General features: G+C 36.0%; 1 protein-coding gene across 1 annotated transcript; it reads left to right on the top strand.

Annotated features, from left to right (window-relative positions):
- Positions 1 to 101: 101 nt before the first annotated feature.
- Positions 102 to 23,643, top strand: EPYC (epiphycan). The gene is made up of 7 exons (XM_065859443.2): positions 102 to 198; positions 2,366 to 2,546; positions 15,054 to 15,207; positions 17,817 to 17,975; positions 19,835 to 20,037; positions 21,521 to 21,616; positions 23,123 to 23,643. Exons 2-7 carry the CDS (start codon positions 2,379 to 2,381, stop codon positions 23,291 to 23,293), a joined length of 951 nt encoding a protein of 316 aa, XP_065715515.1. The 5' UTR covers positions 102 to 198; positions 2,366 to 2,378; the 3' UTR covers positions 23,294 to 23,643.
- The last annotated feature ends 4,072 nt before the right edge of the window (positions 23,644 to 27,715 follow it).

Genomic DNA, 27,715 nt, shown 5'->3' with positions numbered 1-27,715 from the left:
GCTAAAATTTGATTCAGGAAAATCAAATATAAAGGTGATTGAAGCCTGAGAAACGCCCTGGGCTCAGGTCTCCAGCAGAGGGTAGAGGCTGTACCACCTCCCACTGCCCCAGAATGCCACTGCCATTGGTCGGGGTCTAATACCACTGGCTCTGCATTCTGAGCAACTCCATCCCATCTGAGAGATTGGAAGCTAAAGGTAAGTTTCGGTACTTCTCTCTTAGAACAGTTAATTGGATTTTTAATGCTGGAAATATTTTTACAGTATTTGTTTGATTTATTATGCATAATACTGATTCAAAGGCTGCAGATTGAGGAGACTATTTTTCCCTGGATATGTCTTAATTCCTTCCTGTGAGAGGAGTACATAATCTTCACCAAAATATTTGATCTTGCAGCTGCTGCAGATGCCAATATCATTACAGTGTGTTCCAATATATTACACATAAGGGAAGTAGAGAGACATGCAAACTCTGCGACTTAGTGTAGATGCTATGGGCATAGGTAAATAATTTTTTTCACAGATATTTTCATTTTATTTGCTGGGTTTGTCTGTATAATTGCAAAATGAAATACTTATCAAGCCCTATACCGTTCAAAATCCTTTTATTTCTAGGCAGTGTAAAACAAAATCAAATTTTAATAATAAGTAATTTCTTACTTAGAAATTGTTTATTCAAGGAAAAATTACACACGACATGTTAGTATTACATTTTGTGTTAATAGAGAACATCCATTATAGCTGAATCATTTGGGATAAATGATATGCAAAAGAAAAGCAAGACCAGAAACAGTCCTGTCAAAAAAAAGCAGCAGAAAACATAAAGGCAGAGAACAAAACAAAAGAACAAAAAGAAAAACCACTAAAATACAAGTTCCAGTATACTTGATTTTATTTCAGAGATTGGTTGCATTTTTATTTTATATAATTTCTTTTTTTTTTGTTTGTTTGTTTGTAATGGAGCAGAATACCTTTAGTAATATTGGAAGCTAATACTGAAAGGTGCAATTCAACTAAGTCTTCTCAAATACAAGCCCAAGTGACTCAAGCGTCTCTCAGCAGCAGCTGAAAAGTCTTTTTGAATAAAGTAAATGAGGGAAAAATGAACGCCTTGTGTTGCTGACCATCCCCAGAGGAATTTCATATCCTCATGCCTAAACCAGCTTCATAAAGACTTCTTTTCATGAAACTAAAATTCAGTTTGTTGCTCAGCACACACATTCAAAAAAATATCTCATGCATTTCTTATATTTAATCTATTTTAAGTAGCTACAGTTTTAAAATGAAATATATAAGTGTGTGCATTATGGCATCACATCAGGAGTAGAATTTATTGGACTTATGCACTGCTCATTATCACTGTCTGTGCTTTTGGTGAAATTAGTGGGAGCTGTAGCCAACTAAATCAAGCTATAAGCAAAGAATGCTGAATAGAGCCCTGTGTCAGGCACCTTATAAGGTAATAGTGAATCCATGACTTACAAGGAATAAGGAATGCATAAACTCTAATATTCAAGCCTAGTATGAGTTTTCTATCATTTTGCTAAAATATGGAGCTTTTAACTGTGGAACACTTAGATTTTAGAGTTCTGTTCTCCAAGTAGAGAGAGAACTGTACTATACTACCATTTCTCACTACTTCAAAAATGATGTTGATTGAATGATGAATGAAAGCAGAGTGCTGTCACTCACAGGGCTATGCTTTTTATTTTGCTCCCCAGGCCTTTGCAGAAGTGATGGTCCAAATATGCCACACCATTCAACCAATTAAAATTACATTCTGGCAAAACAACTACTGAATGAAAAGTGTTTTGATTATTCTTATACAGAGACAACAAAGAAAGAGACCCTCATGTTTTCTAATTTTTTTAATTTTATTTTTTTTTAAATGTTGGAGGAGAGAGACAAAATTACATCATTGTATGTTTCTAAAGATTATTTATTGTGATAGACACAACATAATAATTTAGCTTTTGCCTAGTTTCTCAAAAGTTTTTCTCTAATACTGCAGTGGAAATAGGTGAAGTTAGATTAAAAGGGGAAAATATGCATATATATCTTTCTTTCACCTCTTCAGGTACTTTGTCATTAAAGTCAGTTTATTTTTATACCAATGAAACTCAACAGATCTTTCATAAAATTATCTAAATGTCATCATGGCCAAAGTAGTCTGCAGAAATTCTCAACTCGGGGATTCTTCAAGAAGCATAACAGGATATATCATTGGATCATCATGAATAAATAAGAGTTATCCATTCAGAATAATTGTTTCATACATATAAGTACTGTATTTATGAGATTAATTTTCATAGATTATTTGCAAATACCACTGTGCCCACATATTGTTCATTTTCTTCTCTTTCAGAAGAGATATCAGAATGCAGACCTTTGCAAATATTTTTCTGGGATTTTTTATCTTTGAATCTGTTCGAGCTGCACCTATCACTGATACTGTAGTTTATGATTCTGAGTTCTATGACATACCGCTTGGAGAACTGCCTCACCCATTTGTCTATGATGAAAACAAGCAGTCTGATCAATTAGAGGTAAACAGATATTCATTTATTTTATCTTTCCAAAGTGCACAAAGGTAGTGGCTACTGAAGAGCTTCTGTTGGCCACAAAATCTTTTATCAGACAAATCTGCTCATGTGGTTGCTATTGCCTTTGGTTGATCAACAGTTTTCTGTTCTAATAACACACCATAGTTCATTCACATTTTCCCTAATCTACAAATGTGGCCAAAATATTTCCTGTTTTGTTTGTTTGTTTTTGTGGTAATCTTTGAGAGCATGTGAAAGCTACCGTGCCTCCCTCAGGTTTCCTTGCATTGCCACCAATTCTGTTGGAGATTGTCCTCATGATTATCTGTCTGGATAAGGCATGAAGGTAGGTGGGATAGGACATCCAGCAGTCCCCATTAAATGAAGTTGTAAAACGCTGTTTCCTGAGGTTATTTTTATAATAGATATGTTCAATACAAGTATTCCAGGCTATAAATGCTAGTGGTTTATACTTCTCTTAGGAAAGCAGGCAGAAGGAAGTAAAGAGGAAAGGGAAAAGCACTTGAATTGAAAAACAGGAAAGTAAGAAAGATTACTGAAGAAAAACTGTTGAAATGCTGTTATCATATAAGATAGTAAGGTATGTTGTCTGTACAAGCAATGGACTCCATTTGTTGACTTAAACATCTCCTTCTCCTCCTACATTCCTGTATTTGTTTGCATTACTAAAAATCTACATTAATTTTAATCTAACTCTGCTGGGCACAACTTCCCTGAAGGTGATATATACACACAATTATCCAGGATTGCACGCAATAGATGTTGAGTGAAAATATAACATTTAAGTAATATTATGGGGGTTTTGCTGCTACATATAATACTTTAGTACTTTTTTCCCATTACAGTACATAATTCATTAAAATATTTTCCTTTGATTGATTCACGATTGCAGTAGGAGGGACAGGAGCTTTTATCAAGGTGAGATCAAAATTGGGTAGCATCTACAAAATCAAAGGACAGAGACAATTTAAGTATAAATATATACCAAAATCAGAGAACTGAAGAGATAAAAATAATCTCAAAGTTTGCATTAAGGTGAGAATTTTACGGTTTGGAGGATATATACTTTCTCATCTAGGAAGGACTGAGAAGAACTTTGCTCTAAATAACTTATTTTGCCTTTGGCTAGCTTCCTTGTGCCACACAGAATCAAAGCTCTTTACAAACCCATGCACTTGATCTTTCTTCCCTGATAAAGTCACATCCACTTTTAGTCATGGGATACTTGTGCTCTCCCTATTTCACATTGACTAATAAATCACAGTTCCTGTCTTCCTTTGCTCTTAAACATAAAGTCTTTATCAGTCCTACAGAAATGGCTTCCTTGCCACAAATAAGAGATGCTCTTTTATATGTGCCTCATGATAGAGATTTTCCCATTCAAGCAATGGATTAGTAATGGACCAAGTGATAGGTGGGACTCTTGTGCTATGCTCTCTCTGTGAGGTCCTATGACAATGAAGCATGAGATGAGCTTATAAGTGAAAGATAGAAAAAAGGCAAAGCTACTAAGGTTCTTTTCCAGCTGAACGGAAATTCTGAATGATCAATATTGTACCCAACAAGAACAGATATAAGAGATGCTATCACAGGTTGCTTTCTTTATGGAAGCATGGAATATGCAGAGTCCAAAAAGTCTTTTCATTTCCTCTTGTAAACTTCTTTTCCAGAGCAGGATTGTCTCCCATTACTGAGTTCTTCAGACAGTCTTCTTAAAACTCATCAAGTGAAGGTCATCCATCATAGCAGTTGGAAAGAATGTTACTTTGCATATGGACGGATCTCTCTCTGAGAGTCTTTATTTCCTAGATGTTTAGCCAAATTTTTTTTGCTTACATTCCCCTTACCATGTTCCACACCATACTTGGGAGAGCTCAGAGTTGTCAATGCTGTAGAATTCAAGCAGCTTTAATAGACATGCACTTCAGTGTTGAAAATTATCTTCTAGACACTGAATGTCATTGAAGTCACTAAATTTTTAAATAGAACACATTTGGTTTCTTGATTGTGGTTATGACTTTCCTCCCTACAATCTTGTTATCATAAAGATGTAAAATACACAAGTGGTTCTATGTGTAAAACCCAGTATTTATGCTAGGTCATGGGTTAGTTTTTATTATGCATAGCTTAAATGATGAGCAATTCCACAGAGACTCATAGAAACAGCAGGCCTTCATTAGATGTACCCTGTGTACAGTAACTCTTTAGGGCCTGATTTAAGGCCTCCATTTCCTTTTAGGCAATTCTGAATCATGTCTTTAGCCTTCTGAAATAGTGGAAAAAAATGAAACAGTCAAACAAAATAACATTTTCTCTTATTGCTCTCTTCTTTTTCCTTGTGAAGTATATGTGCCAAAAATGAAGTGTCTGTGTGTATACACACACACAATTCATTGGCTTGTTAAAATTTTTATGACAATCTTTTATCTATACAACAGTTTTTGATATTTTTCCACTTGAAATCTGCACATTTTTCTCACAGATTTTAGAGTAACTTTAACATTTGGAAAGTTACTTAATGGGAATCAGAGGTTGTCTAGCATTGCCTGCTAACATCAGCTGATCTGTTTCATTTTAGTTATATTCAAGAAGTGTACACGGAACACATTTTTTTAGTGAAAAGATTTTACTTGTAGCTGTGAATTTCCTGGGAGGATTGTACTGAGTCCTCGATCAAATCTGTGCATTGACATGTATTAGATGGGTCAAACCTGGACTACAAAATCTGTGGTTTCCAAGTTTCCAGGTGAGTGAGACATGCAACCAAAAAACCTTAAGTAATAGATCACTCAGAAATAAATAGTGTATAGAGACTTCAGAGAGAACACTAACAACTCTTTCACAGATAAGAGTAAAAAAAAAATAAATAATTTAAAAAAGCAATATAAAAGAGAAATATGTTATTAAGGAAGACATTCCAAGGTGTTAAAGGAGAAAGAGACTGCAAAGGAATATCACTGTAAGGTAGTATACAAGCTTTGTGTTGAATCTGTCTTCTGAATCTGACAGTTACAACAGTATAAAAATCAGCTGCTGCATTGCCTCTTTCCTACAAAGTTCCATTATCTTTTTTCAATGAATATTTATATCACAACAGGGTCCAGAAGCCCCAGTCAAGACTGGGTCTTCATTGTCCCAGCTGCTCTGCAAAAATATACAAAGACAGATATCCTCCTTTAAAACTGATACAATCAATCCAGACTGTCAAAGGCATTCTAGTGTAAGCTTCTCACTGGTAAAAGAGAAGGCTCAGAGTTTTTCCCTCTTTGAAACTAAAACTTTCTTTGGATAGTGTGTGAGAAGAACAAATTGTGGAGACAGAAATTCCTGTGTACATCACCTACTAATGTCTAACAAAATCATCAGTGCCTGTTAAACATAATCAATCCATTTTCCTTCAGGTACGAAAAGCTGAGTTAGAAAAATAAGAAGTGAAAATATAGGTGCATAAGAAAAACATTTTCCTGAACAGAATAGGCTATCAGTGAGGCTGAGAAGGAAGGGAGCTATCCTAGCACTGAATAAGCAGCAAAACAAGGGGGTTGAATACAGATTGGCATGGGTCAGTGTACACAGAAGTAAGCTGGAAAGTATGATCCATGAAACAGTCAGAAACAAGCACTGTGAAATATTTGATCCTGCATTAGCTTGTTGAATTTGAATGAAACTGATAACAGGATATTCAGGCGCGTGCACAAAAATGAGAACTTGAATTATACACACGTATTCACTTATATATATGTGCGCATGTGCACAAAGCTTCTCTGTTGTTGCCATAACACACATGAAGATGGATCTTGTGCAAGAACTCCTTCCTGCCATTCTGCAGAGTTGACAGAGGCTTACAATGCTGTTTCTCTCTTTGTGGCAGGTAGCTGATTAAAGAAGATATCAAGATGGATTTGCAATGACTTTTTGGAACATGTCATACACTTTAAAAAAAAAATATTAATTGGTACAAGCAATGTAGAAATCAGATAACTATAAAGTTGATAATTAAATTTACCATTCCAAGCTTTATCCCCAAATAGGAATTTTTCTACTTTTTCAGAAAGCTTTTGACTACAGCTCTTACATTTGCTTGACTGTTCATAACTGATTCCATATGCTTCTGTACAGATGCCTTCACAAATGGTGAACACTTCTGTGGAATAAAAAGTAGTCACGAAATACCTGACTGATGTTTAGACTGTTTTGTTGTATAGCAAAAGTAAATAGTTAAAATACCACAAGACAAAAAAGGAAGAATTTGAAGTAGCATGTTAGTCCCTAAGTTCTAGTACAACAATCCAAGAAGAGCTCGTCTCACCTGCTTAGTTACCTGAAATGTTATAAAGACTAAGTGTGCTGACCAAGACATTCTTAAGCACCTAAAACTCATCCTGGGTGTGACATTAGGTACCACTACCTTAGCTGAACAGAGTAACTACATCCTTCTTCTTACCTCGCATTGAGTAAGATTCTCAAAGTAGTTGTCCTGGTCTGAAGACACCTAAATTGGGGCCATTGCTTAAGAGTAACTATCACAATGCCTGAAATTTCTGTGAAGATGGTGACAGGTGATACTCCACAGTGAGATTACATAGACCATTTAGGGTACATACTTGCTACCTCAATTTCCCTGGTCAATTAAACTTTATTTTTTCCCCCACACTTCCAGTTTTGACACTTCTTCCAGATGGAAGTAATGTGCCTCATCTCTACTGATGTGGGGTATGAAACAAGGATACATGTATTTTAGAAAATTACCCCAAATTCCTAAATTGTACCCATAGCTATGTATTTTTTCTGAACACTGTGAAGCTAAAAAACATTTTCATCTCTATCAAATTTAAAAATCACTTAAGATAAAAGTTATTTTAGAGACAAACAAACCCGGACCCAGAACATGGTTTGGTACACAGCTCAGAGTGAGGAGTGTTGTGGTTCTGCTCTGACTCTCCTCTAACTCATTTCTATCTTCACTCATATTTAGTGATTGTCTAATGCATGGGACACCAATAATCTTTTGAAAAGGTCCCAGGTCTCAGTTCCTTTCATATTAGTCTACATAATCATGTTTCCTATGGCTTGTTCTCTTCTCCTGCCACTAATTTTGCATCTTTGGATGTATTTTGACTTTGTTTCAACATCTCATACAAACATGCCTCTGGCCACCATTTAGTGGCTAGAATGTCTGTCTCCTGGGAAAGAGATTTTTGGAGCGCCAGCCTCCTCAGGCTAGCAACTTATATCTCAGCACTCTTGCTTCTTGGATGAATGGAGACCCAACACCTTTGTTTTCATCTGAACTGAAATGGAGTAAAACAGGTGTGAAAATTCAGAAGATGAGATCTTTGAATTACTTAGGTGCAGGAATGCCTAATTCCATACACAAATAGTCCTAAGTCTGAGACAGATAGCTCAATGAATTCTTTGGATCATGCACAATTGTAAAGCCCTAATCAAATTCATGCCTGAATTCTTAGCTGCATAATATGTATCAGTCACCTGAGTTAGCTAAGTAAAACTCCACTTAATCTCTTTCCTTATATTCCTCAGTGCAACCTTGTACCTTGCTAGATGCTTAAAGACTTAATAGAATCATAGAATGTCCTGAGAGGGAAGGATTCCTTCAATTGTTGAGCCAACATAGTTATAGTTTTTAATGTTGTTTTTTGTGCTGTTTAAATAAAAAGAGTATATAAATGGTACTGCAGATATTGTATGTATTTCATAGCAGCAAAATCCCTATTGTGATATCACAGAAATCTGGAGATTGAAAATTTACTTTGAGTGCTATTTCTCAAGAGTGGTTTTGGCTCTGGCTTTCTTTACAGATTTAAGCTTGAACCAGCTTCCAATTTTTGTTTTATAACTCCCAATCCTGATTTAGCTTTTATTAATAGAAGGGGAAATAGTAGCTGTAGATAAAATAGCTGCAACTATTGATCCTCGATGTAGAATTCAGATCACATGTTCAAGAAAAAATAGAAAGTACAAAAAATTAAAGTGCAGGAAAACTGTTTTGTTTTTTTTTTTTTTCTTTTTAATTGGTGTTCCTTATTTTTAGAGTTGTGTAGCAATGCCCATTGTTGTGATGCTGAATGCCCCTCCCAGTGGCAGGCAATGCATCACACCCATGCTCCTGTCCTCAGCACTGTCTTCCTTGCACTATATTAATGTTCTGGACCTGTCACTAAATGTTAACTTATCTTACACTGACTGGACCTTTCTATGTAGTGTAACGGTTCACACTGTGAAGACGAACCTAAACTCTTAGAAACTTCTCTAGTTCTGAAGGTATAGAACCTCATGAGCACTATGTCTTTATCACTGCAGGCTACATATATGAACAGGATTGGATCAAATTGTGTGAAATATTTTCACATTATAAGCTGTAGAATTGAGAGGAAGAGCACATCTGACACCAGACTTGGCCTTGATGTCTGGTAGAAAACATGGTTGCCTCTGTATCATCTGCTTCACAGCCAAAGGAAGATGGAGAGGCACCTCAGGAAGTTGATCATAATCTATGTGTACTAAACCACCCTCAGGAAGTAACTCATCCTCCACTGACTGCACCAGGAATGTCACAAGACTAAGCTACTAAATAGGACACTTGAATTCAATGTTTGACATTAAACTGAGTGAATCTGGTTGTAGTTCAACCATTTTTTTGTAGTTCAGATTCAGAACAATCACAGTGCATTTCAGAAAAGTCAGGCTGGTGAATTGTGCAAAAGCATGTTCAGCTGCAGCAGTGATGGGTTTGCCTGGACTGCATGAGGAAACATGCTTGAGACCCTGAACCCTCCTTTATGGCAAGCTCTGGAAGTTCATCTGAAGCAGCCTTTTAGCACAGGTCTGAGGGTTGACAAAGTTTCTGATAGATAGTCTGGCTTTCTAAGTGACCTACCAATTTGTTTGTCTGGCTTTCACTGTCTACTTTGTGGTTTGGATCAGCAAGAGCTCCTGTGGAAATCTTAATTAAATAGCTGGGACTAGTTTTCAGTCTTTTTGTGCTTTATAATAGTGCAAAGAGCCCTGTTCTGATTTCTAAAACTACCATATTTATCTTTCAAATTTTATATCTTGCAAAACTTTAGCACTGTTCCAAAGAGAAGCATCTGCTGTAGGCTAACTTGTAAATCACATAGCCCTCAAAGCAGAATGTTAGAAATAAAATCTGTAATTTCAAAGACAGAGCTGGAATGAGGCTTTGACTTCATTTGTACTCATAGAAATCCATATTAGCTCAATTTATATGGACTTTCCTAATTCTCAGGCAATGGAATTAGTAAGTAAAATCTCTGTAGGAATGCTGTACAGCATAAATGCTTTTACTCAGCTAAAATCAGACATGACATAGATACACTTACTTTTAAGACAAGAAGCTTTAGGATATTATGTGGAAAAGGTGCTAAAAAATTACTTATTTTTCTAGGACTAATTATAAGAACTTCAGAGTCTACCTATATTTTCCAAGGCAGAAGCCACATACATGCAATTCTAGAGAACTAAGTTACAGTTCTAGAGCTCTGTAGCTTAAATGTTAACATAGATTTGACTCAAGTATGAGTGGAAAATTCTGTGTTTACGTGTGTAAGACCCAGCAGAAACAACAAAATAACTTAAAAAATTTGAAGGCTTAAAGGGTTAAAAGAGTGGCCTGCATTGCTAATGCAGAACACTGTACCCAACTGCACCATTTCCAGAACACTGTTCCCAGCAGCATAACTGAGAAATGTGTTGTTTATGCCAAAATCAAAGGTCCTGCACCCTGATAACGTCACAGCACAGATGACTTGTCAGTGAAGACCCTTCAAGCTAGCGCTAGCCAACACGAAATAAGGTTGTAGAATACAATGTATACAATACAATATATACCATTCCTTTCCATGTCAGCCATCATGAAATCACATTCCCAATGAGGAAAAGGAGCCAATGGATAGCAACCTGGCATAAGATTCATGGATGCTAGAGTATCCCAGACTCTAAGGAAAGAGACTGCCCCATAACAGCTGGTGAATCATACAGATTAAGGTATGTGGGTGTAAATGTATAAGCGATTAAAATCTGAGAGAACAAGTGTGATTAGATAAAATCCGTTTACTTAGATTTTTTTTTTTTTTTTAATATCACCTTCCCTTTCTCCAAGGTCTCCATGAGTTTTATTACACTAATTTCTCCACACAACTTATTTATGTAGCTTTGTACAGGAAAATTATAATTTATTTGAAGTACAGAATTTGCAGTCTAAGTAGTTATTGCATTAACATGCAATGTCTCAAGGTCTGTTTATTTTTAAGATAGAACAATAGAAGAAAGAAGACTTTAAAAGCAAACTTCAAGAAGAAACAAGTATGAGCCACTTTCGGAAAGAAAACCAAACCAAAAACCTCTACCATAATTGGACATTTTCTTATAAGACTTTGGTAGTTTCAAAACAGCTGTGGGGGGAACTAGTTCTTTTTGATGGGTCAGTGTGTGGTACAACTGGCCCTGAAAGGTTATAATGTCTCTTTTTAAGTTCTGAACTTTTGTTTGTGTTTTTAAGTATATGTTTTGCAGTAAAAGAAGCACTGAAACAGGACACTCTTCAGATTCTCCTGTGGATTTTAACTTATTACATGTAACATATCAACTTTGATCCTAAAAGATGTAGACACAGAACAATAGACTGCCACTGGAATTACACTACCTCAGAAGTAAAATGTGGCAACTGATGGCTTCCAGCCTTGTCATTTACTTCTTTAAATCTATTTATTTTCTGTATTACTCCTAACTACTTTTCTATTCTGTTCCACTCCTACTGACTCCTAGCCTACAGATACTCTTTCATCCTTTTCTTTTTTCATTTTTTTCTTTTTTTTTTTTTTTTTTTTACAGCTCTGTCTCCTGAGCCATTTCTAATCTTAAAAACCTTTCCATTTGCCTCACCTTCTTTTCAGCCAATGGTGAAAAAGAGACACCCAAAAAGCCCATCCCAGATGCAGCATCTGTGGACAGTGGCTGCAGATACTTTTTAGAACTTTCGTCTTGTTCTCTGCTGACTGTGAGAGGATGCTAGCATAGACTAGATGCCTAGCCTATGGATGATTGACAGTACAAGTTGACTTTTACCAATTGTATTTTATTGCTGATTGAAACCTTCAAATTTCCATGCACTTGAGTTTTGTAACTTCCTGGTCTAAAAGTGACTCTAAATTGGCCATGCACATTAAGGAGTTTCATTTATAAACATAGTCACATCAGGTAAATATAGAATGGGGAAAAAGTAAATACTCCATGCAATCTCAGGGAACATATTACTTTGCTTACAGCATGCTCTTTGGCTAATATTCTTCACTGCTACTCTCTAAATCTCTTGATTGACAAAGTAAGGTAACTATTAACCCCATAGTTAAATGGCTAAAGGTAGGTCATGTGTTTCCCTTTCAGTGTTTTCTTATGCCATGTATTAAATCCAGTTTGGAAAGCTGACTATAATTTGAAGACCTGCAACTAGTGGCAAAGAGAAACGTGCTCTGTTGTATTTCTCTACAATATTCTTCCTACTTTGTCAGTTTTCATAAATAATATTACTTAGAGTAACAAAGGAAATACAAGCTCACCCCTAAACCCAAAAAAACCCTATGGACAACTATATCATTAAGTTATATAGAATAATTTCTGCTTCAATTTTTTAGTAAAGTGCATTTTGCCAAAAATAAACAAACATCTGGAATTTGAAGGATCATTCTGTACAGCATATAGTCCAAGTAACATCTTTGTCTTGTTACAATCTTGCATGATTTATTAAATATGTAGAAGATAGAAAGCTGGATGGACCAGATGACCGATAATTGCAAACAGACTTTTACCTTTAGGTTACTGGTTCAAGTCCAACCTATGTACAGCTCATGCTCTGGGTTTGATATGTAATACACACATATCAGTAAACTCCTACTCCGTTACCAGTGAAAAAATGGGAGCACCATAAAATCCACCGTAGTATTTGGTGTTTTTTTTATGGTAGCCACAACTGGACAACTAGTGAAACAGACTGAATAGGTATTGATACTAACTGCTTGGAACAATTTCTCTGGAATCCAGATTTAGCACACTTGGAAGGAAACTATGGAGAGACTTTCAACTGTGCATCTTGAAAACTAGATAATGTCCTGTAATAAAAAAAGAGAACAGACTTAATGGAAGCTAATACCTCTGCTTTGGTACCCAACAGCCACAGTGATTAATCCACTAGGAACACCTGAGAAAGCATAAAGCAATCACACACCCCAAGCTAGTAAATTCCACACAGTATGCCCTCAAATATTCAGAAAAGAGGCAGCCAGTGTAGATGACCCAAATCTCATAACAACTGAAAGGAACGTTAGGTCTGAAGCCTATTTACAAACTGTATCTTGAAAATGCTTTTCTCCAGAATGTTATTTCCAGTAGAACTGTCACAAAAGATGCATACAAAGGCATTGATAGGTCTCAAAATCTCTGCATTTTGTTTCAAAGTTCAGAACAGGGACTCTTCTCTGATTTCCATAAAACTGGTGAAGAAGTAGACCACATGTGCAAGCACTTCAGTGCAATGCTACCTTGGGTCAATAAAAGTCTGGAATGCCCCTCTCCCTCTAGGCTTCCTCCATTCGGAGAACATCTGTCCCATTTCCTTTGTTCCCAAAGTCGTCTTTTGATTTGTCCCCAAGTCCATTCCTGGTTAAGCTGTTTTACTGTCAGTGTTGCAGATGGGAACATTGTGTATTTGTCTGCACAAAGCAACAAGGTACCTCCTTGCTCTTACTTATACCAACAGGTTACTCAGTCACAGTTCAACTGAAGTTCATCTTGCTCACCTGATCACAATGTGTTTTGCAAAGTTATGGTTGTAGTAACTGTATCAGGGCATTTTTATCCATAAAGCCACTTACTAATTGTATCTACAGCTTGTTGGAATACAACTAAAGAAGATACAGAGAACCTGTAGTGTGCTCTGGCAAAATCTGCGTCTGTGAGGTTCAGAGTTCTTCCTGATTTTTCATTGCTTCCATATTCTCTGCCTTCAGTGGTGCAAAATATTTGAACTTAAGCCACTATATGACTTAAAGAAAATTACTTCTGTGCAAAAAGTGGTTTTTAGATGATTATTTAGATCTTCTCAGGCAGTCTATGATCAAAATGATCAATACTGCTTGTAATGATACATAGCTACACTGCAAGACCCAGAGAGTCTATTATGAAGTGTGAGGTATTTTCTTCCAAATTTTGGTACATATATACACACATACAAATGTATATAGCTACTTCATCTAAATACATTTAAAATCTATCCTATCCAGAAATAAGAAGACTAAAATAACTCTATTTGCTGAATATTACATAGTTAAGAACAGAGACTCAAACAGAGATTAGAATATAGAAAAAGCTTTGCTCATGCTTGGGACCTAGATCTCATGTGTGTTAGTTTCTTTAACTTGTATGGTCAACATAGGAAGCTTACTTTAAAAAATCCTTACCACTTGTCCAGTCTGGACGCCATCTACTTTTACTTGTCTTTTGCAACTAGAATTTATGAGCACTAGTGTGAGTGATTTCAACAACCAATTCTCCATGTGGACAGCAAAGTCAGCAGTAAACAGCGGCTGATCTCAAAACAGATGTTTGGTCAGGGGAAAAACTCAAGATTCAATAGTTTTATGGTGGTGGTGTGCTAGAAGGTTGCAGTGGGGGAAAATGTTTATAAAAGCATAATTCTAGGCTTATGTGCCTTCACACTTGGGATAAATATACTGTAGCAAAACTCCTACTTTTGATCATGCTTTAGATCTAGGCTAAGTAGTATTAACTACAGCACAGTTGCAGCACCCACAGGGGTGGATGTATTAACTAACTTTAAAACAGTACCTCAGATGTACAAAGCCTTGTAAGGACACTAATTAATTGTTGGAGAGCTAAAAAAAAAAAAAAAAGAAAACAAACAAACAAACAAACAAGTCTATTTTCAAAGGAGATCCCGGGGTGGTCAAACAATATTATTACACACAGGGAAATCGAGATACAGTGGTAAAGTAAACTGCAAAGACCACACAACTGGAGCAGATTCTCAGTGTCGGTGATTACAGGAAACCACTCTGCCTGTTTACAAATGTAGGCCCCTCTGCAACAAGCTTGGAAAGTCTGCAATACTCTTTCTATGAGGGTTTGTTATCACAAATTTAATTTAACTTCAAATAAATGTGGAAAAAGCTAATGAAGTAGATGCACTGTGCATACTTGTGTGCATACAACAAAGCATTTATCACACTGAGATAAAAAGTGAATAAGCATGTTGGAGTTTCATGAAATGTTTACACATAATCTAAATTCATTATAGCTGCTGAATAAAATGCAGCTCAAGCACTAAACCTCAGAACATATATGACCTCTAGTGGGAGAATATGAATAACTGGAAGAGAAACAGCTGCCAGTGAAAGCAAACAGTAACATCTTCTGTTCCCTCTTAATTTTTCCTAGACAGAGATTGGGACAGCACTACCTTCTGTAATTCAAGAGAGTTATTCTTCTGCACCACTCACAGAAGAACCTGAGGAGGAAGCATCAACTCCAAAATTAATTGATGGGTCTTCAGCACAGGGGTCTGGGGTTCTTGGACCCCAAACTCAAGATGGTTAGTAGGGAAGAGAAATTAGTTTTGCATGTGTAGCTTTGCTTTTGAGTGAGCCCACTTTGCTTGTATATGAATGTCTACCTGTTTTACTGAAAAGACTGTACCTGTCCTACTGTAGAGAGGTATAACACATCTATCTTGAATGATCTGAAGTCAGATGGGTGCCTAGTCAAAATGTTTCCTCACTATTTCTCTATGAAAAAGTGTGCTAATGAAGATTTTTTTCAAATAGAGTTTCATTAACACTTGAACACTTAGAACATTTAAAAAAAATTGGTAATGGTTGGCAAATGCTACCACTACTTATATTTTAATATCATTACCGACTCATTTTGGTTTATAATGATTTGATACAGGATTTTTATAAATGTGTTAATGCAAAATATAATTAAACTGTTGAAGAATTTCTGACCATGAAAATTAAAAGTTATGAGACTTAAAAGGATGGTACTATTTAGAAATTTTGGGTGAGGATGATTTTCTGTTCTTCTGATTAGTTACAGTGAAATAAGAACTTTCTACATCTCACAGGGGAAACACAATCTGTCCCTCTCCCACACAAACATGTGATGCTAATAACTGACATTTATTAGGAGCTACTCTAAACTCTTGGAGTTGCAGCTTACTCAAGTTATCCACTGCTGTCAACATACAAAACCAGGAAAAGCCTATTTTTACTATAACTGAATGCCATAGAAGACAAATGGGGAAAAAGAACTCATGCTTCCAAAATTGCATGTTCAGTGAAATTAATCATTCCTAGTCTTGTTTTTATACATATTACTAGTGAGCCTTGACCAGGCAAAAAAGAAAAAATACAGCAGTGTCAAAACAAACAAAATTGGAAATAACAGTTTCCCAGGACAGTTCAGAAAAAAAACCCACACAATTTCCTTCATTTTTGAAAGCTGCAGGATGTTACAAAACATTTCACGTAAAAATTGCATATTATGAATTCCATATCTGTCAACATTTTTGAGCACCAAATGCAAATCAACTAGTGCATCAACTAAAGATATGCATGGGAAGCTCAAGGCTGTAATGTATCACATCAGATCTTGTTTGTATCTTCATTTTTTTTAGCAACATATTTTCATGTCAGATGTTGCTGCTGTTCTTGGCTTGGTACTGGATAGAAGAGTACAAGACTCAGGAATATCAAGCCAAGTCAATTTTTCTTGTTGATATCTTTCTGAATCCTTCCCATAACTCTGTCCTTGTTCAGTCTACACCAGCCATGGGTGACGAATACCACTCCTCCAAGATCAAAAATAGTACAGAAGGGGAAAACTCTCTTCCCGTACTATGTTGCAATACTTTGAAAAAATAGCAGTCATCCTGAATTCTACATTCATTTGGGCCTACATTTGCTGGAATGGCTCAAGGTGTGACAACTTATTTTTTCCCTGTGTCAGCTTTGCTCCCTGTAACTAATTTAAAATGTCCTGTGGAAGAAGTTATAAAAAGTAAAAGAACAGTCTCATCTCTCCACATATGTTAGTCGTGGATGCCCAAGTAGAGATTCGCAAATAAAAGAGTCACTGATTATTTAACCTTGCCTGAAAAGACACCACATATACAGCCTGCCCTTCAGTTAGTTATTTCTGCCTGTTGGTAACTGAGACAGAAGGTAAATCTTCCATATAGCTACCACTGATCTGGAGAAAAAAAACTAACGTACAAGGAAAACATTTTCATACTCATTAATTATGATATTATTTTATAAAGTAACGAGAAAAAAAAAAAAAAAAAAACAACAGCCAGTTGTTACAAGGATGACGAAAACATGAAACAGAAAAGTATTTCTATGGGAATAAAAGCTGAGAAACAGATATGCTGATTAATTCACATAATCAAAGAAAATATGTATATAAAATGCAATGCACATAGCAACTAGCAAATTTTCCTACTGAAAATTACATTCAAACGACTCAGTGTCATAATTACCACCAAATTAGAATGGTATCATCAAAAGAAACTTCTGCATTTACTGTATTCATGTAGTTCTATGACTGAGATGAATTAACTTGATTTTTCATTTTCATGAACTTCTGGTGGTAACCAAGTGTCTTATGTGTTCTTCCAGTTCTCTCTCAGACTGAGAGAGAATTTTTTCATGATGCTGAATTTCTGAATCAGAAGATGTAATTAAGCAACGTGCATAGGAAATTGAAGTTCTTCTCCATAGCTCTGTAGAAAAACATTAATTTCCTTACAAATTATTTGGAAGTACTATTTACAGAAACAAACTTGGGAAATCATAACAAGTTTTAGTCATCTGCTGTTATTTCTCCATCTTGATGGAAGTGCACATTTGCCAGTTTAGGGAGAAACTGATCTTTGGTTGGCTGTTACCACCTAATATTTTATTGTTATATTCTGAGAAACACTGTATCAGAAAAGTTAAATGACCTTCTAATAAGCATAGAGAGAAAAAAAATACTGGCAATTGTGTGATGTGGTGATCAAAACAGAATGGGAATGAATTTTATCACTGACAATATCTTATAATTATGTGCTCAGGTGAGCATTTACTTGTAGTAATTTAAACATATTTTTTCTACTTTTTTTTTTTTTAACAAACTGTTTTGTTTTATTTTCTTTGATAGGTCTTCCCACTTGCCTTTTGTGTACATGCATAGGGACCACAGTCTACTGTGATGATCATGAACTTGATGCTGTTCCACCACTGCCTAAGAAAACCATGTATTTCTACTCACGCTACAACAGAATCAGGAAGATCAACAGAAACGACTTTGCTAACTTAAGTATGGAGAGTAGTATTGGTGCAATTAGCTTTCATTTGTATTATTTCTGGCTCATACGAATGTAAGACACAGTGATTCACTTTATGTAACATATGATAATGGTAGGATTACACACATAAATGCATATGGAACGCATACTTATGAACACAAAGGTCAGTACTTCAAATGCAGATTCTCTGTCAAATTTTTGAATTATTAGAAATAACACCATTCATGTATCTTTTTGTTGTTACTTGTCATCAGCTTCACAAAGGCAGAAAAAACCCAAACCTCATGGAACATTTGTAAAATATTAGAAAGTACTGTTTTACTAAACAAGACAAGTTCTCTGGTAGACATAGTTTCAAATATTTGCAAAGTGTCTGTGTGAAAGGAATTTTACTTTTAAATTTTATCTTTAAAGTATATGTTCATTGGTTTACTCCAGACTTATAGAATCACAGGATCATAGAATTACCTTGGTTGGAAAAGATCCGCAAGACCAAGTCTAACCGTTAATCTAACTCTGGCACTAAACCATGTCACTAGGAACATCATCTACACATCTTTTAAACACCTCCAGGGATTGTGACTCAACCACTTCCCTGGGCAGCCTGTTCCAATGCCTGACAACCCCTACAGTGTGGAAATTTTTCCTAATATCCAATCTAAACCTCCCCTGGCACAACCTGAGGCCATTTCCTCTCATCATATCGCTTGCTACTTGGGAGAAGAGACCAACATCCTCAATGGTAGAAAAACCTTCAGTAAATGAAAACTGATAATCCAAACCAATTTGTGGCCTGAAACTGGCCAAAACTGGTGGTTTAGAGAGCTTATATTTTCACATTTCCTACTTGAGATTCTTAAAGATGCCTGATTTTTCAGGAAGTATTAAGACTACCCTGTTTAGGGATAGGGACTGTTATATACTCACCAGCCTGGATATCAAGCCACACTCTTTGCTTTTTATTTTAGACCTAACTTTGTGTAACTAATGCTTATTGATTTGATGATGAGTTGTGTGATTCAGTGACCAAAAGGCTACTACAATATTTCAGTGGAAGGCAAAGATCCTTTTATGAAAGAAAACTATAAGGGTTTGGCTTGCTTAAGCCAACATAAAGGTTGGAAAGGAACACAACTGGTATATTAAAAATAAAATAAATAAAAATAAAAATAATAAAAAAAGGAAGAAAAAAAGAGGAATAAATACTAAGAAGAGAGAAAATTGATTTAGGTCAAAATATACTACTAACATGGCAATAAAAAATAAAATAACCATGGAAAACATTCTAGGTCCAAAATAGAAGTAAGCTACAGAAAAATTAATTTAAAATTAATGCATATTAATTGCACTGATATTTAGACAGTGTTCTCTTTTGCCGAATATAAGTTTAATTTTCTTTTTTTGATTGGAAAAAGTGGTTGAGTGCATTTTAGGAAAAAGTCCATATATCAAATTTCTTACATATAGAAAAAATGTTGACAATAGAGAAACATTTGTAACAAGGTTGTAGAGAACATGTTTATTTCACTTTACATGTTATTTATCCAAAAGACAACCATTTAAAAGATTCCCAGAACACACAGAAATTTTAAAACTATACACTTCAAAGTCTTTCATTGAAAGATGCATGAAAAATGACATGGGAAATTCCAAACAGGATGAGAAGGAAATGGTGATCCTCTTCCGTAGGAGAACTCTTCAAATACAGAGCATTGCATTATATACAGAGAGTGAGACCTGTCACATAGTGGGTCAGGAGTGCTCTGATAAAAGACACTTCACCTGTAATTTAACCCATTTGCCTTTCTCTTTTTTAAAACTTTCAGGAAATACTTTCTTATATGCTGCTTGTTTCTTATTTGTCTGGCAGACAAATTAAAAAGGATTGATTTGACTGCAAACTTTATATCAGAGATCCATGAAGATGCCTTCCGGAGATTGCCCCAACTTGAGGAGCTGGTGCTCCGTGACAATAGGATAAGGCAACTCCCTGAGTTACCATCTACCTTAACATTCATCGATGTCAGCAAGAACAGGCTTGGTCGCAATGGAATACGTAATGAGGCATTCAAAGTAAGTCTGGTTTTGATGGAAAAATCTTTTCTTCCTTTCTCCAAAGGCTGTGGTCAGAAGTGTCACTCTACAGCAATAAAACTGTTCAGATTATAGGCACCATGACTGTGCTGGCTCCTGGGTAATCTATAAAAATGGGGCAACATGTAAAGGCACTATCGGCTAGACACAAAAACCCTTTTTATTCTTCTTTACAAAAATCTACACAAGACAAGCAATGGCCCACTATGTTTGCATCTATGAACCAGCTATCCACATGACTAGCAAAACTCCAGAAAGCTGCTTGATGTTTCCTTAGAATTAGGCAAGAGGGAAGGGCAAACCTATGGATGCCACTGCTTCAAACTTACTCCGGCATGTATCTGCATGGCAGCTTGCTAGAGGATTTATTAAATTTATATACTTTCGTTCTACCTTGAAAAGTAGCAAAACTGAAACCTTGGAGTGACCATCCTTCCTCAAGAATTTTGGTGGGGAGAAGCAGCCATGCTCCTAATTACATGTGAAATCTGAAGTCGTTATAGAACATAAGCTAGCTTTGTATGTTAGACCTGGCTCATACGCACTCTTCAATTGCATCTAATAAGGTAGTTGTAACCAGACATCTCTGAATTTGTCCCTTGAAAGACAGCATCTTACTGAAGCGATCAACAGCAATCAAGGTAGGTATTTGGAATAGGAATAATGGGCAGAAATCAGTCCCCCAAATTGAGACTCTGACCTATTGCCCTTTTATTCTGCACTCTCCTCATTTTAGCCATGAAGGAATCTCAGTCTTTATCTTCCATATTTGGCAAGAACCTTCAGCCTGATATCTCAGGGTTCTGTCAGTAGGAATTAAACTAGGACACTACACTCAAAGAAGTAGTTAGGTACCATGATAATTTGTGTGTCTAAAAAGGGGGCAAAAAGAGAGTATTCTACTGAGCCTTATTGACCTAGTCAAGTTTATATCTTACTATCGTGATCATTATCAGGTGAAGCTGCTTCTTCCCCTAAGCCAAGGGAGAAAATGATTTAGCTTTTCAAATAGAATGAGAAATTTATTCTTAGCTCAGTCATTGCTTATACAGTTATAACTTGCTTCAACATCAATACATTTCTGCAAAATTGAGTGAGCTTGTCACAAAAGCAAGAAAACAGATTAGGAAGACTTTCTGCATAATGACTGGGTAAGGCAGTATTTTCACTTTAGAACATCATTGAAATTACAACTGTAATTATTAAGTCTCTAGACATTTCAAAGATTTGCTTTTCCTTTATTTTAATCCGAACACCTAATCTTTAACAGTAACAGTTCTTAACCTGTGCAAATAAAAGTCCATGGCTGCCTTTGAATTTCTGCCTTTTCAACCATATCATGCTGAAACAAAATTTGTTAGCATCCAGTGGTGCTCATTAAAGTGATAGATTTCAAACTTACATGCCAGAGACTTTAAAAAATGTCTATCACTTTCCCCTTCCTTTTTCCTTCATCCTCTAGGATCTGCATGAACTGCAGCATCTTTACATCACTGACAATAACCTGGATCACATTCCATTGCCACTCCCTGAAAGCCTCCAGGCTCTTCATCTCCAGGTAGGCTACAAATGCCAAATGGCTCTATACATCATGTTCAAATAGTAAGTAAAACTGGAAAGGGCAACTACTGTCTTGCTTTGTTTCTCCTGTTTATCCAAAAGTGTACTTACTTAACTGAACAAACTAATCGAAACATACAGTTAAACTGGTGAATGCAGTATTTAGGAGAAGTAAAATTTAGCTTAGCTAAGCATTAATTATTAGAACTTGTAACCAAATATTTTTCAAGCATAAAATTATAGATTTATTGTTAGTACAGATTAAAGTTCGGTTCAGAGCTGTCAAGAGCAACATTAGTCTAAGAGACTTCTAAGGCAGAAAACCTTCACACTGCTCATACAAATGTTCCAACACAAATGCTTTCAGATAAACAAAGAGAGTTACTTTAAATATTAGTTATATGTATAGCAGTGCATTTCATTCTCTTACTAAATGTCATTCTCAGTTAGTAACATTTTTTTCAGGCAAACTTTTCCATCTGAGTGTGCTGAAACATTCCATCCATCATCTTTCTGTATTATTATTTTTTTGCTTTTGCTTTTACTTATACCTTCATTTCTGATTTCTTCCTTTAACCTTTTCTATCTCTGCTTCTTTCCCCTTATCTCCTCTCATACCAGTGCCCAGTTTTGATTATCAGAAGATGTTTCTGTTTATTACATAGCACAGAAAAAAAGCTTTGAATAACTGTCCGGGTGTACTGTACATAATTTGACTTCTATCTTTCAATAAATCTATAGAAATATTCTGCCTGCTAGCTGACTATTTTTTTTTCACCTGCCCATGCCTGTAGATTAAATATTTAGTGCTATGTGCTACAGGCCAAATATAGTCAGATGGACTTTTTCCACACCAATTTCTGACTAGCAAAAGAAGGGAAGAATTTTCAGACCTTTTTAGTCTCAATTTCCGACAATATTGTATTGTAGCAATTAATTTTTGAAAATGATTCACTTCAAGAACAAAAGATCAGTGAAGATAAGGTATATAAGAGGAATTTACTTAAAAGGAATAAAACCTAAAGCATTCACTTTTTCCTGTATATCTACAGATGCGGGTTAAGCTAGTGTGAGAGGCCCTGGGGGAAAGAAATTTGTCACAGACCAAATTGCAGATTTGTGCCTTTGAAGGTTGAGGCATATCAAACTGTCAGGATGATAATTATGGTTCTGTGATTTTTGGACTGGCCTGTGCTGGTTCCAATTTGCGTTAATAAGTCTCTTCAATATGATCTTGGAAATGAAAATGCTCTATACTTCTACCAGGCCCCTCCTGCAAAGCTTGTCTCTCTTGCATGATTTAAGTTCCTCAGTTTTGAAGTGCTGCACCGGCCAGGAAATTTTCCCCTCCTCAGGACATTTCTCTGTTGATGACTTGCAGCCACCATCTAGTCTCAAACAAGTGTCTCTCTAGGCACTGAAAATACATCCATAAATTGTTCTTCAAAGAGTAAAACATTGCTTTCAAACAACTATTCTGATAGCTTTTTTTTTTTTTTTTTAGAACAACAACATTCAAGAGATGCACGAAGACACTTTCTGCAAAATGAAAGATTTTAGTTATGTACGTAGGGCTCTTGAAGACATCAGACTGGATGGTAATCCCATCAACCTGAGTAGAACACCTTACGCATACATGTGTCTACCCCGTTTGCCAGTTGGTAACCTCATCTAAGCTTTGCCAGGAGCCAATTATGTTGTATGCTATAAGAATATTTAAAGACAAATTATTAACTCACTGCTACACTAAGCAAGATGTATTTTTTCAAATGTCATTAGTTTGAAAAATATTTCTATCAAGAATGAAATTGATGACTGAGACGCAAAGGATGCTAAAGACAAGTCTATTATCTATCCAACTTTACATTGTATAGAAATATCAATAAAAACATTTTACTACAAGAACTGTACTGAAGGCAATATCAATGTAAATGTAAAATTTTATGCTGAATGATTCAAATCAAATGTATGAATTCTAAAGTTAAATAATTTTATATGTTAAAATGTAACTATAAGATAGTAAATAAAGAAATAAAAAATAATTATGAGTACACATTTGAATGTCTAGCCCCTTTTTATTTAATTAAATATTTTTCTCTGTGAGACATATACTTTTTTCTACTTCTTTTCTTAAATGTCCCTTCATTTTGGAAAAGTACTAGCAATATTCCAAAAAGCATGTTTTCTTCAGGAAACATGAACTTTCCTTGAATCAGTAACGAAATATAGAGATCAAACTTGTATCAAATTACATTAAAAAGTTCATAAACCATTTATTTATATCTTTCCAGTAATAATTGGCCTTTGCAATACTGATAAGGTCCAAAGCTGTCTTCTCTATCTTTGACAAACTTGACTGCCAGACTATCTGGCTAGTAAATTCTCATGTAAAACAGTATTTGAGAAATATTGAACTTTATTCTGCATAGGAAGTGGAAAAAACTCCCCTTGACATATTCCCACAGACACACAAAATATTGCAGTTCGATTTTAAGAGCAGAATTCAGAGGCTTAAGTCACAAATATCCTTGTGGACCTATGACTCAGTTTCCAATTATTTGAAACATTTTCACTGTGCTTTTGTGGTTTACTGTTTAAGAGACTTACCAGTCAAAGATGAGGAAATTCCCTCCCTTTGGATAGCTTAAACAACAGTTCTTCTTTTGTGGGGAATCTTTAACAAACGTTTCTAGGGAGAAAGACCCCAGAAAAGATCCACTAGATGCAACATGGGTAGTTGTTTATTGTGTTGTACAATGACATGCAGCAAATAACACCTGCACAGCTTCAGTGATAAAGGTTTGATGAAATTTTTCAGCTAAAAAAAATCCCCATAAAACATAAAAAAATCCTTCCACTTACACAAGTCGATATTTGTTTAATATCAAAGTTGCCTTTCATCTGTTTGAACATATATGCTCATTTAAAGCATAAGTGCAGGTCACCTGCTAAATTTCTGTTGGGCCAGGCAATTGAAAGTGTTCAGAGAGACCACATTCTTCACTCTCACCACCACCTTGTAGAAGAGAACACACAGGGAACATAAACAGCAGGTTTATGCACAACAACCTGAGACCTGCAAAAATCAGAGTTGAAGAAATACATCAGGCTACAATGACTGTACTTTTATGTCTGTACCTTTACCAATTTGGCAGTCTTACCTGAAATCTAGATAGGTAAAAAAAAATCCCACACCAAACATAATAGCTGAACTCTTCATTTCTGTTCAAAATAATTTTTCCTTGTTTTCAGACAGTTATGCAGAACAAACTGCAGAACAACAGCTATCTTCATTTTACCATTTCCTTTCAAAGATACGAGTTACTGTTAGATATGTGCTCTTAGAGTTGAGATAATACTTCTCTTCCACCCTCCAGTTCTCTTCTATCTAATAATAACTGAAAGGTCAACAATTTTAAGAAAATCTTCCAAGCTACAGACTTCATTTCAGTCCTAAAATCTGAAGTTATGTTTAGTGGCCAAAGAGATGATATGCAATACATCCTTTAATAATGAAGAATCTTTATTCTATAGCCATTTTGTCTTACATTTGGGACTCAGTTTCCCTGTTCTGTTACTCTATATGCAAATAAACAGCTTCATATTGTTTTGTCCATTAAATGAAAAAGAATATTGAGGAGGAAAAACATTATCTATCGGGCTCTTGTTTTCTTTGAAGTTTCTGTCTCTGACAATGCATTGCACTGATAGTACATACTGCATCTACAAAGTTAAGATCTCTTAGGGTGCACATGCATTGCTTTCTAAACACCAGTCAGAGTTTGCACCTACCATCACTTTCTGTGCATCTGCATTGCTTGGGCATATGCCTATGTTCAGACACAAGCTTTAGACAGGCTTTGAGGCACACTTTGAAAAACAGCCATGATTCTGTGTTGATTTTAAATGTCTATGCACTCAAGTCCCAGAGATACAGTAAGTTGAACATTGCCTAATCTATAGCCATTTAGCTTGAAAAATTAATACAACTTTCAGATCTCTCAGAAGCATGACATGCAGACAAGTTTATTCCTAAAAGAGTCCTAAAATTACAATGTAAATTTATCTCCAATGACTTCCAAAGAGAAGTAGCTAGTCATGTTCACATGGTTAACATATGCGTGGATACTACCTTATACTCCAGTTCAAGTGAAGTATTTTCCCAGTACCTAGCAGGTAAGCAGAAGTCCTCAGAACTGGCTGTAACCACTTGGTTAACCTTACACTATTACATAAATTAAGGAAATGGTCAGAAAACAACTGATGTGGAGAAAACATTTAAAAACAACAAACAAACAAACAAACAAACAAACAAAACCAAAATGAAACAAACAATAAAAAAGCCAAAACCAAACCAAAGGAGAAGCAGACAAGAACTCCTACAATATGTCCTTTGGTCAGAAATGTCATGCCTGGCATATCCCAGAAACAGAAGGAATCCTGGAGATGCAGAAACCAGACAATTACTGGTTTCTGTTTCCAATGACTGTGAAGACTCCTGGGGAATATTACCAAGGCCATGAGCAGTAGCATAGCTGTCATTTTCCACTGACAATATTACAAAATTACAAGGCCAAGCATACTCACTACATTCTCAGTTTTAAATATTGTATGTACAGTATATCAGTTGTGATCTCTTTATATTGTGAGTGGATATTAATGCAAAAACAAGAATCTCTTCTGTGCCACTGAGTCTACCACCTTCCACCATTCGTATTATTGATATCTGAAAGAACAGTATTCTCAATCTCATTTGGTTGCATTTAAAAATGGTGTTTGTATGAGTTTCTGTAAATAAAGAGTGATGTATATGAGAGTTGGAATTCGCATTTATTAAAAGAAGGGAGGCTAACACAAACTTCAGCCAATAACCCAGAAAAATCGTAATAGGTTTAAAAAAAAAAAAAAAAAAGTCATTCCCAGATTTTCTGTAGCCAAGCCCTATTTGAGGAAAGTGGCTGTGCTTCACCGAATCATAGATGAGTTTGGGTTGGAAGGGACCTTCAGAGGTCATCTAGTCCAACCACCTGCAATGAGCAGGGACATATTCAACTAGATCAGGTTGATCAGAGCCCTGTCCAGCCTGGCCTTGAATGTTTCCAGGGATGGGGCATCTCCTACCCCTCTGGGCAACCTGTGCTAGTGTTTCACCACCCCCATTGTAAAAAAATTCTTCCGCACGTCCAGCCTGAATACAGTTATCTCTCTCCCTTGATCCTTTGTGCACTAGGCTAGTTTTATAACTCAGAATTTTTGTGCTTGCAGAAAACATCTGCAATGTTTGTCTTGCTGGCTCCAGAGCTGGACACCAAGTGAGGTGTCTGATGCCTTCCACATTGCAGGGTCTTAGTGCCATGGAACATAACGAACAACAGCTGCAGCTCCTGGCAGTTGATTACTACCACACAGTGAGTGTGGCATCAAGCCTTCAGACTCTCCTTATCCTGTTTTCCAGGTTGTAAGATGGTATTTTGACTTGTTCAGAATCCACAGTCTGAAAACAAACATTTTGCTCTGGATTCCTAAATTGACCAGGCCTCACACTACCCTGACATCATGAGAGAGTTATCAGATGCAATACAGTTGATGCTTTTCCCGCTTTAGAAAATAGTTCAGAGCTTAGCACTAATAACACCAAGGTTAGATGTTTGAGTCATGTATGGGCCAGTCTGCTGCTGTTTTCCACCACTCCTGTCTGGACATGTAGCAAAGTCCTGGAAGTGGATCAAGCTCTGTCTCTTCAAGGGTAATTTTTTCAAGTCCCTCTCTGCTAGGAAATCTGTGCTGTTAGAAAAGCTCTGTTAGTGAATCACAAAATTAAAACCAGGGCTGATTTTCAAAGAAAAAAGTTGCTGATACATTTTATAGACAGTTTAGTGCAGCAGCAGTGTGTTTGACACCTTTTGATAATGTGTGCAGGGACTGCCACAAGAGGAATGAGTAAGTTGTAAATCATTTATTGGCCTGGGGTACTGAACTATGCTGGGAGAACATAAGGTGTCTGAAACAGAACAGCGATGTTACCCTTGTGCTCCTCTCAGTAAATCATGTTAAGCTAGGCTTTTTACAGAGCTGTAGCTATTTCTGCTGGGAGCTG

The sequence above is a fragment of the Patagioenas fasciata genome, chromosome 1, assembly GCF_037038585.1.
Source record: "Patagioenas fasciata isolate bPatFas1 chromosome 1, bPatFas1.hap1, whole genome shotgun sequence".
Classification (NCBI taxonomy): Eukaryota; Metazoa; Chordata; class Aves; order Columbiformes; family Columbidae; genus Patagioenas; species Patagioenas fasciata.
This window is presented reverse-complemented; position numbering and strand designations above follow the sequence as displayed.

What these genes read in the sequence shown, in the direction of transcription:
- EPYC (XM_065859443.2), top strand. Translation starts at nt 2,379, where the DNA reads ATGCAGACCTTTGCAAATATTTTTCTGGGATTTTTTATCTTTGAATCT. An exon ending in TGGACCCCAAACTCAAGATG is followed by an intron (nt 15,208 to 17,816) that starts GTTAGTAGGGAA and finishes TTTCTTTGATAG; the next exon opens with GTCTTCCCACTTGCCTTTTG. An exon ending in TCCAGGCTCTTCATCTCCAG is followed by an intron (nt 21,617 to 23,122) that starts GTAGGCTACAAA and finishes TTTTTTTTTTAG; the next exon opens with AACAACAACATTCAAGAGAT.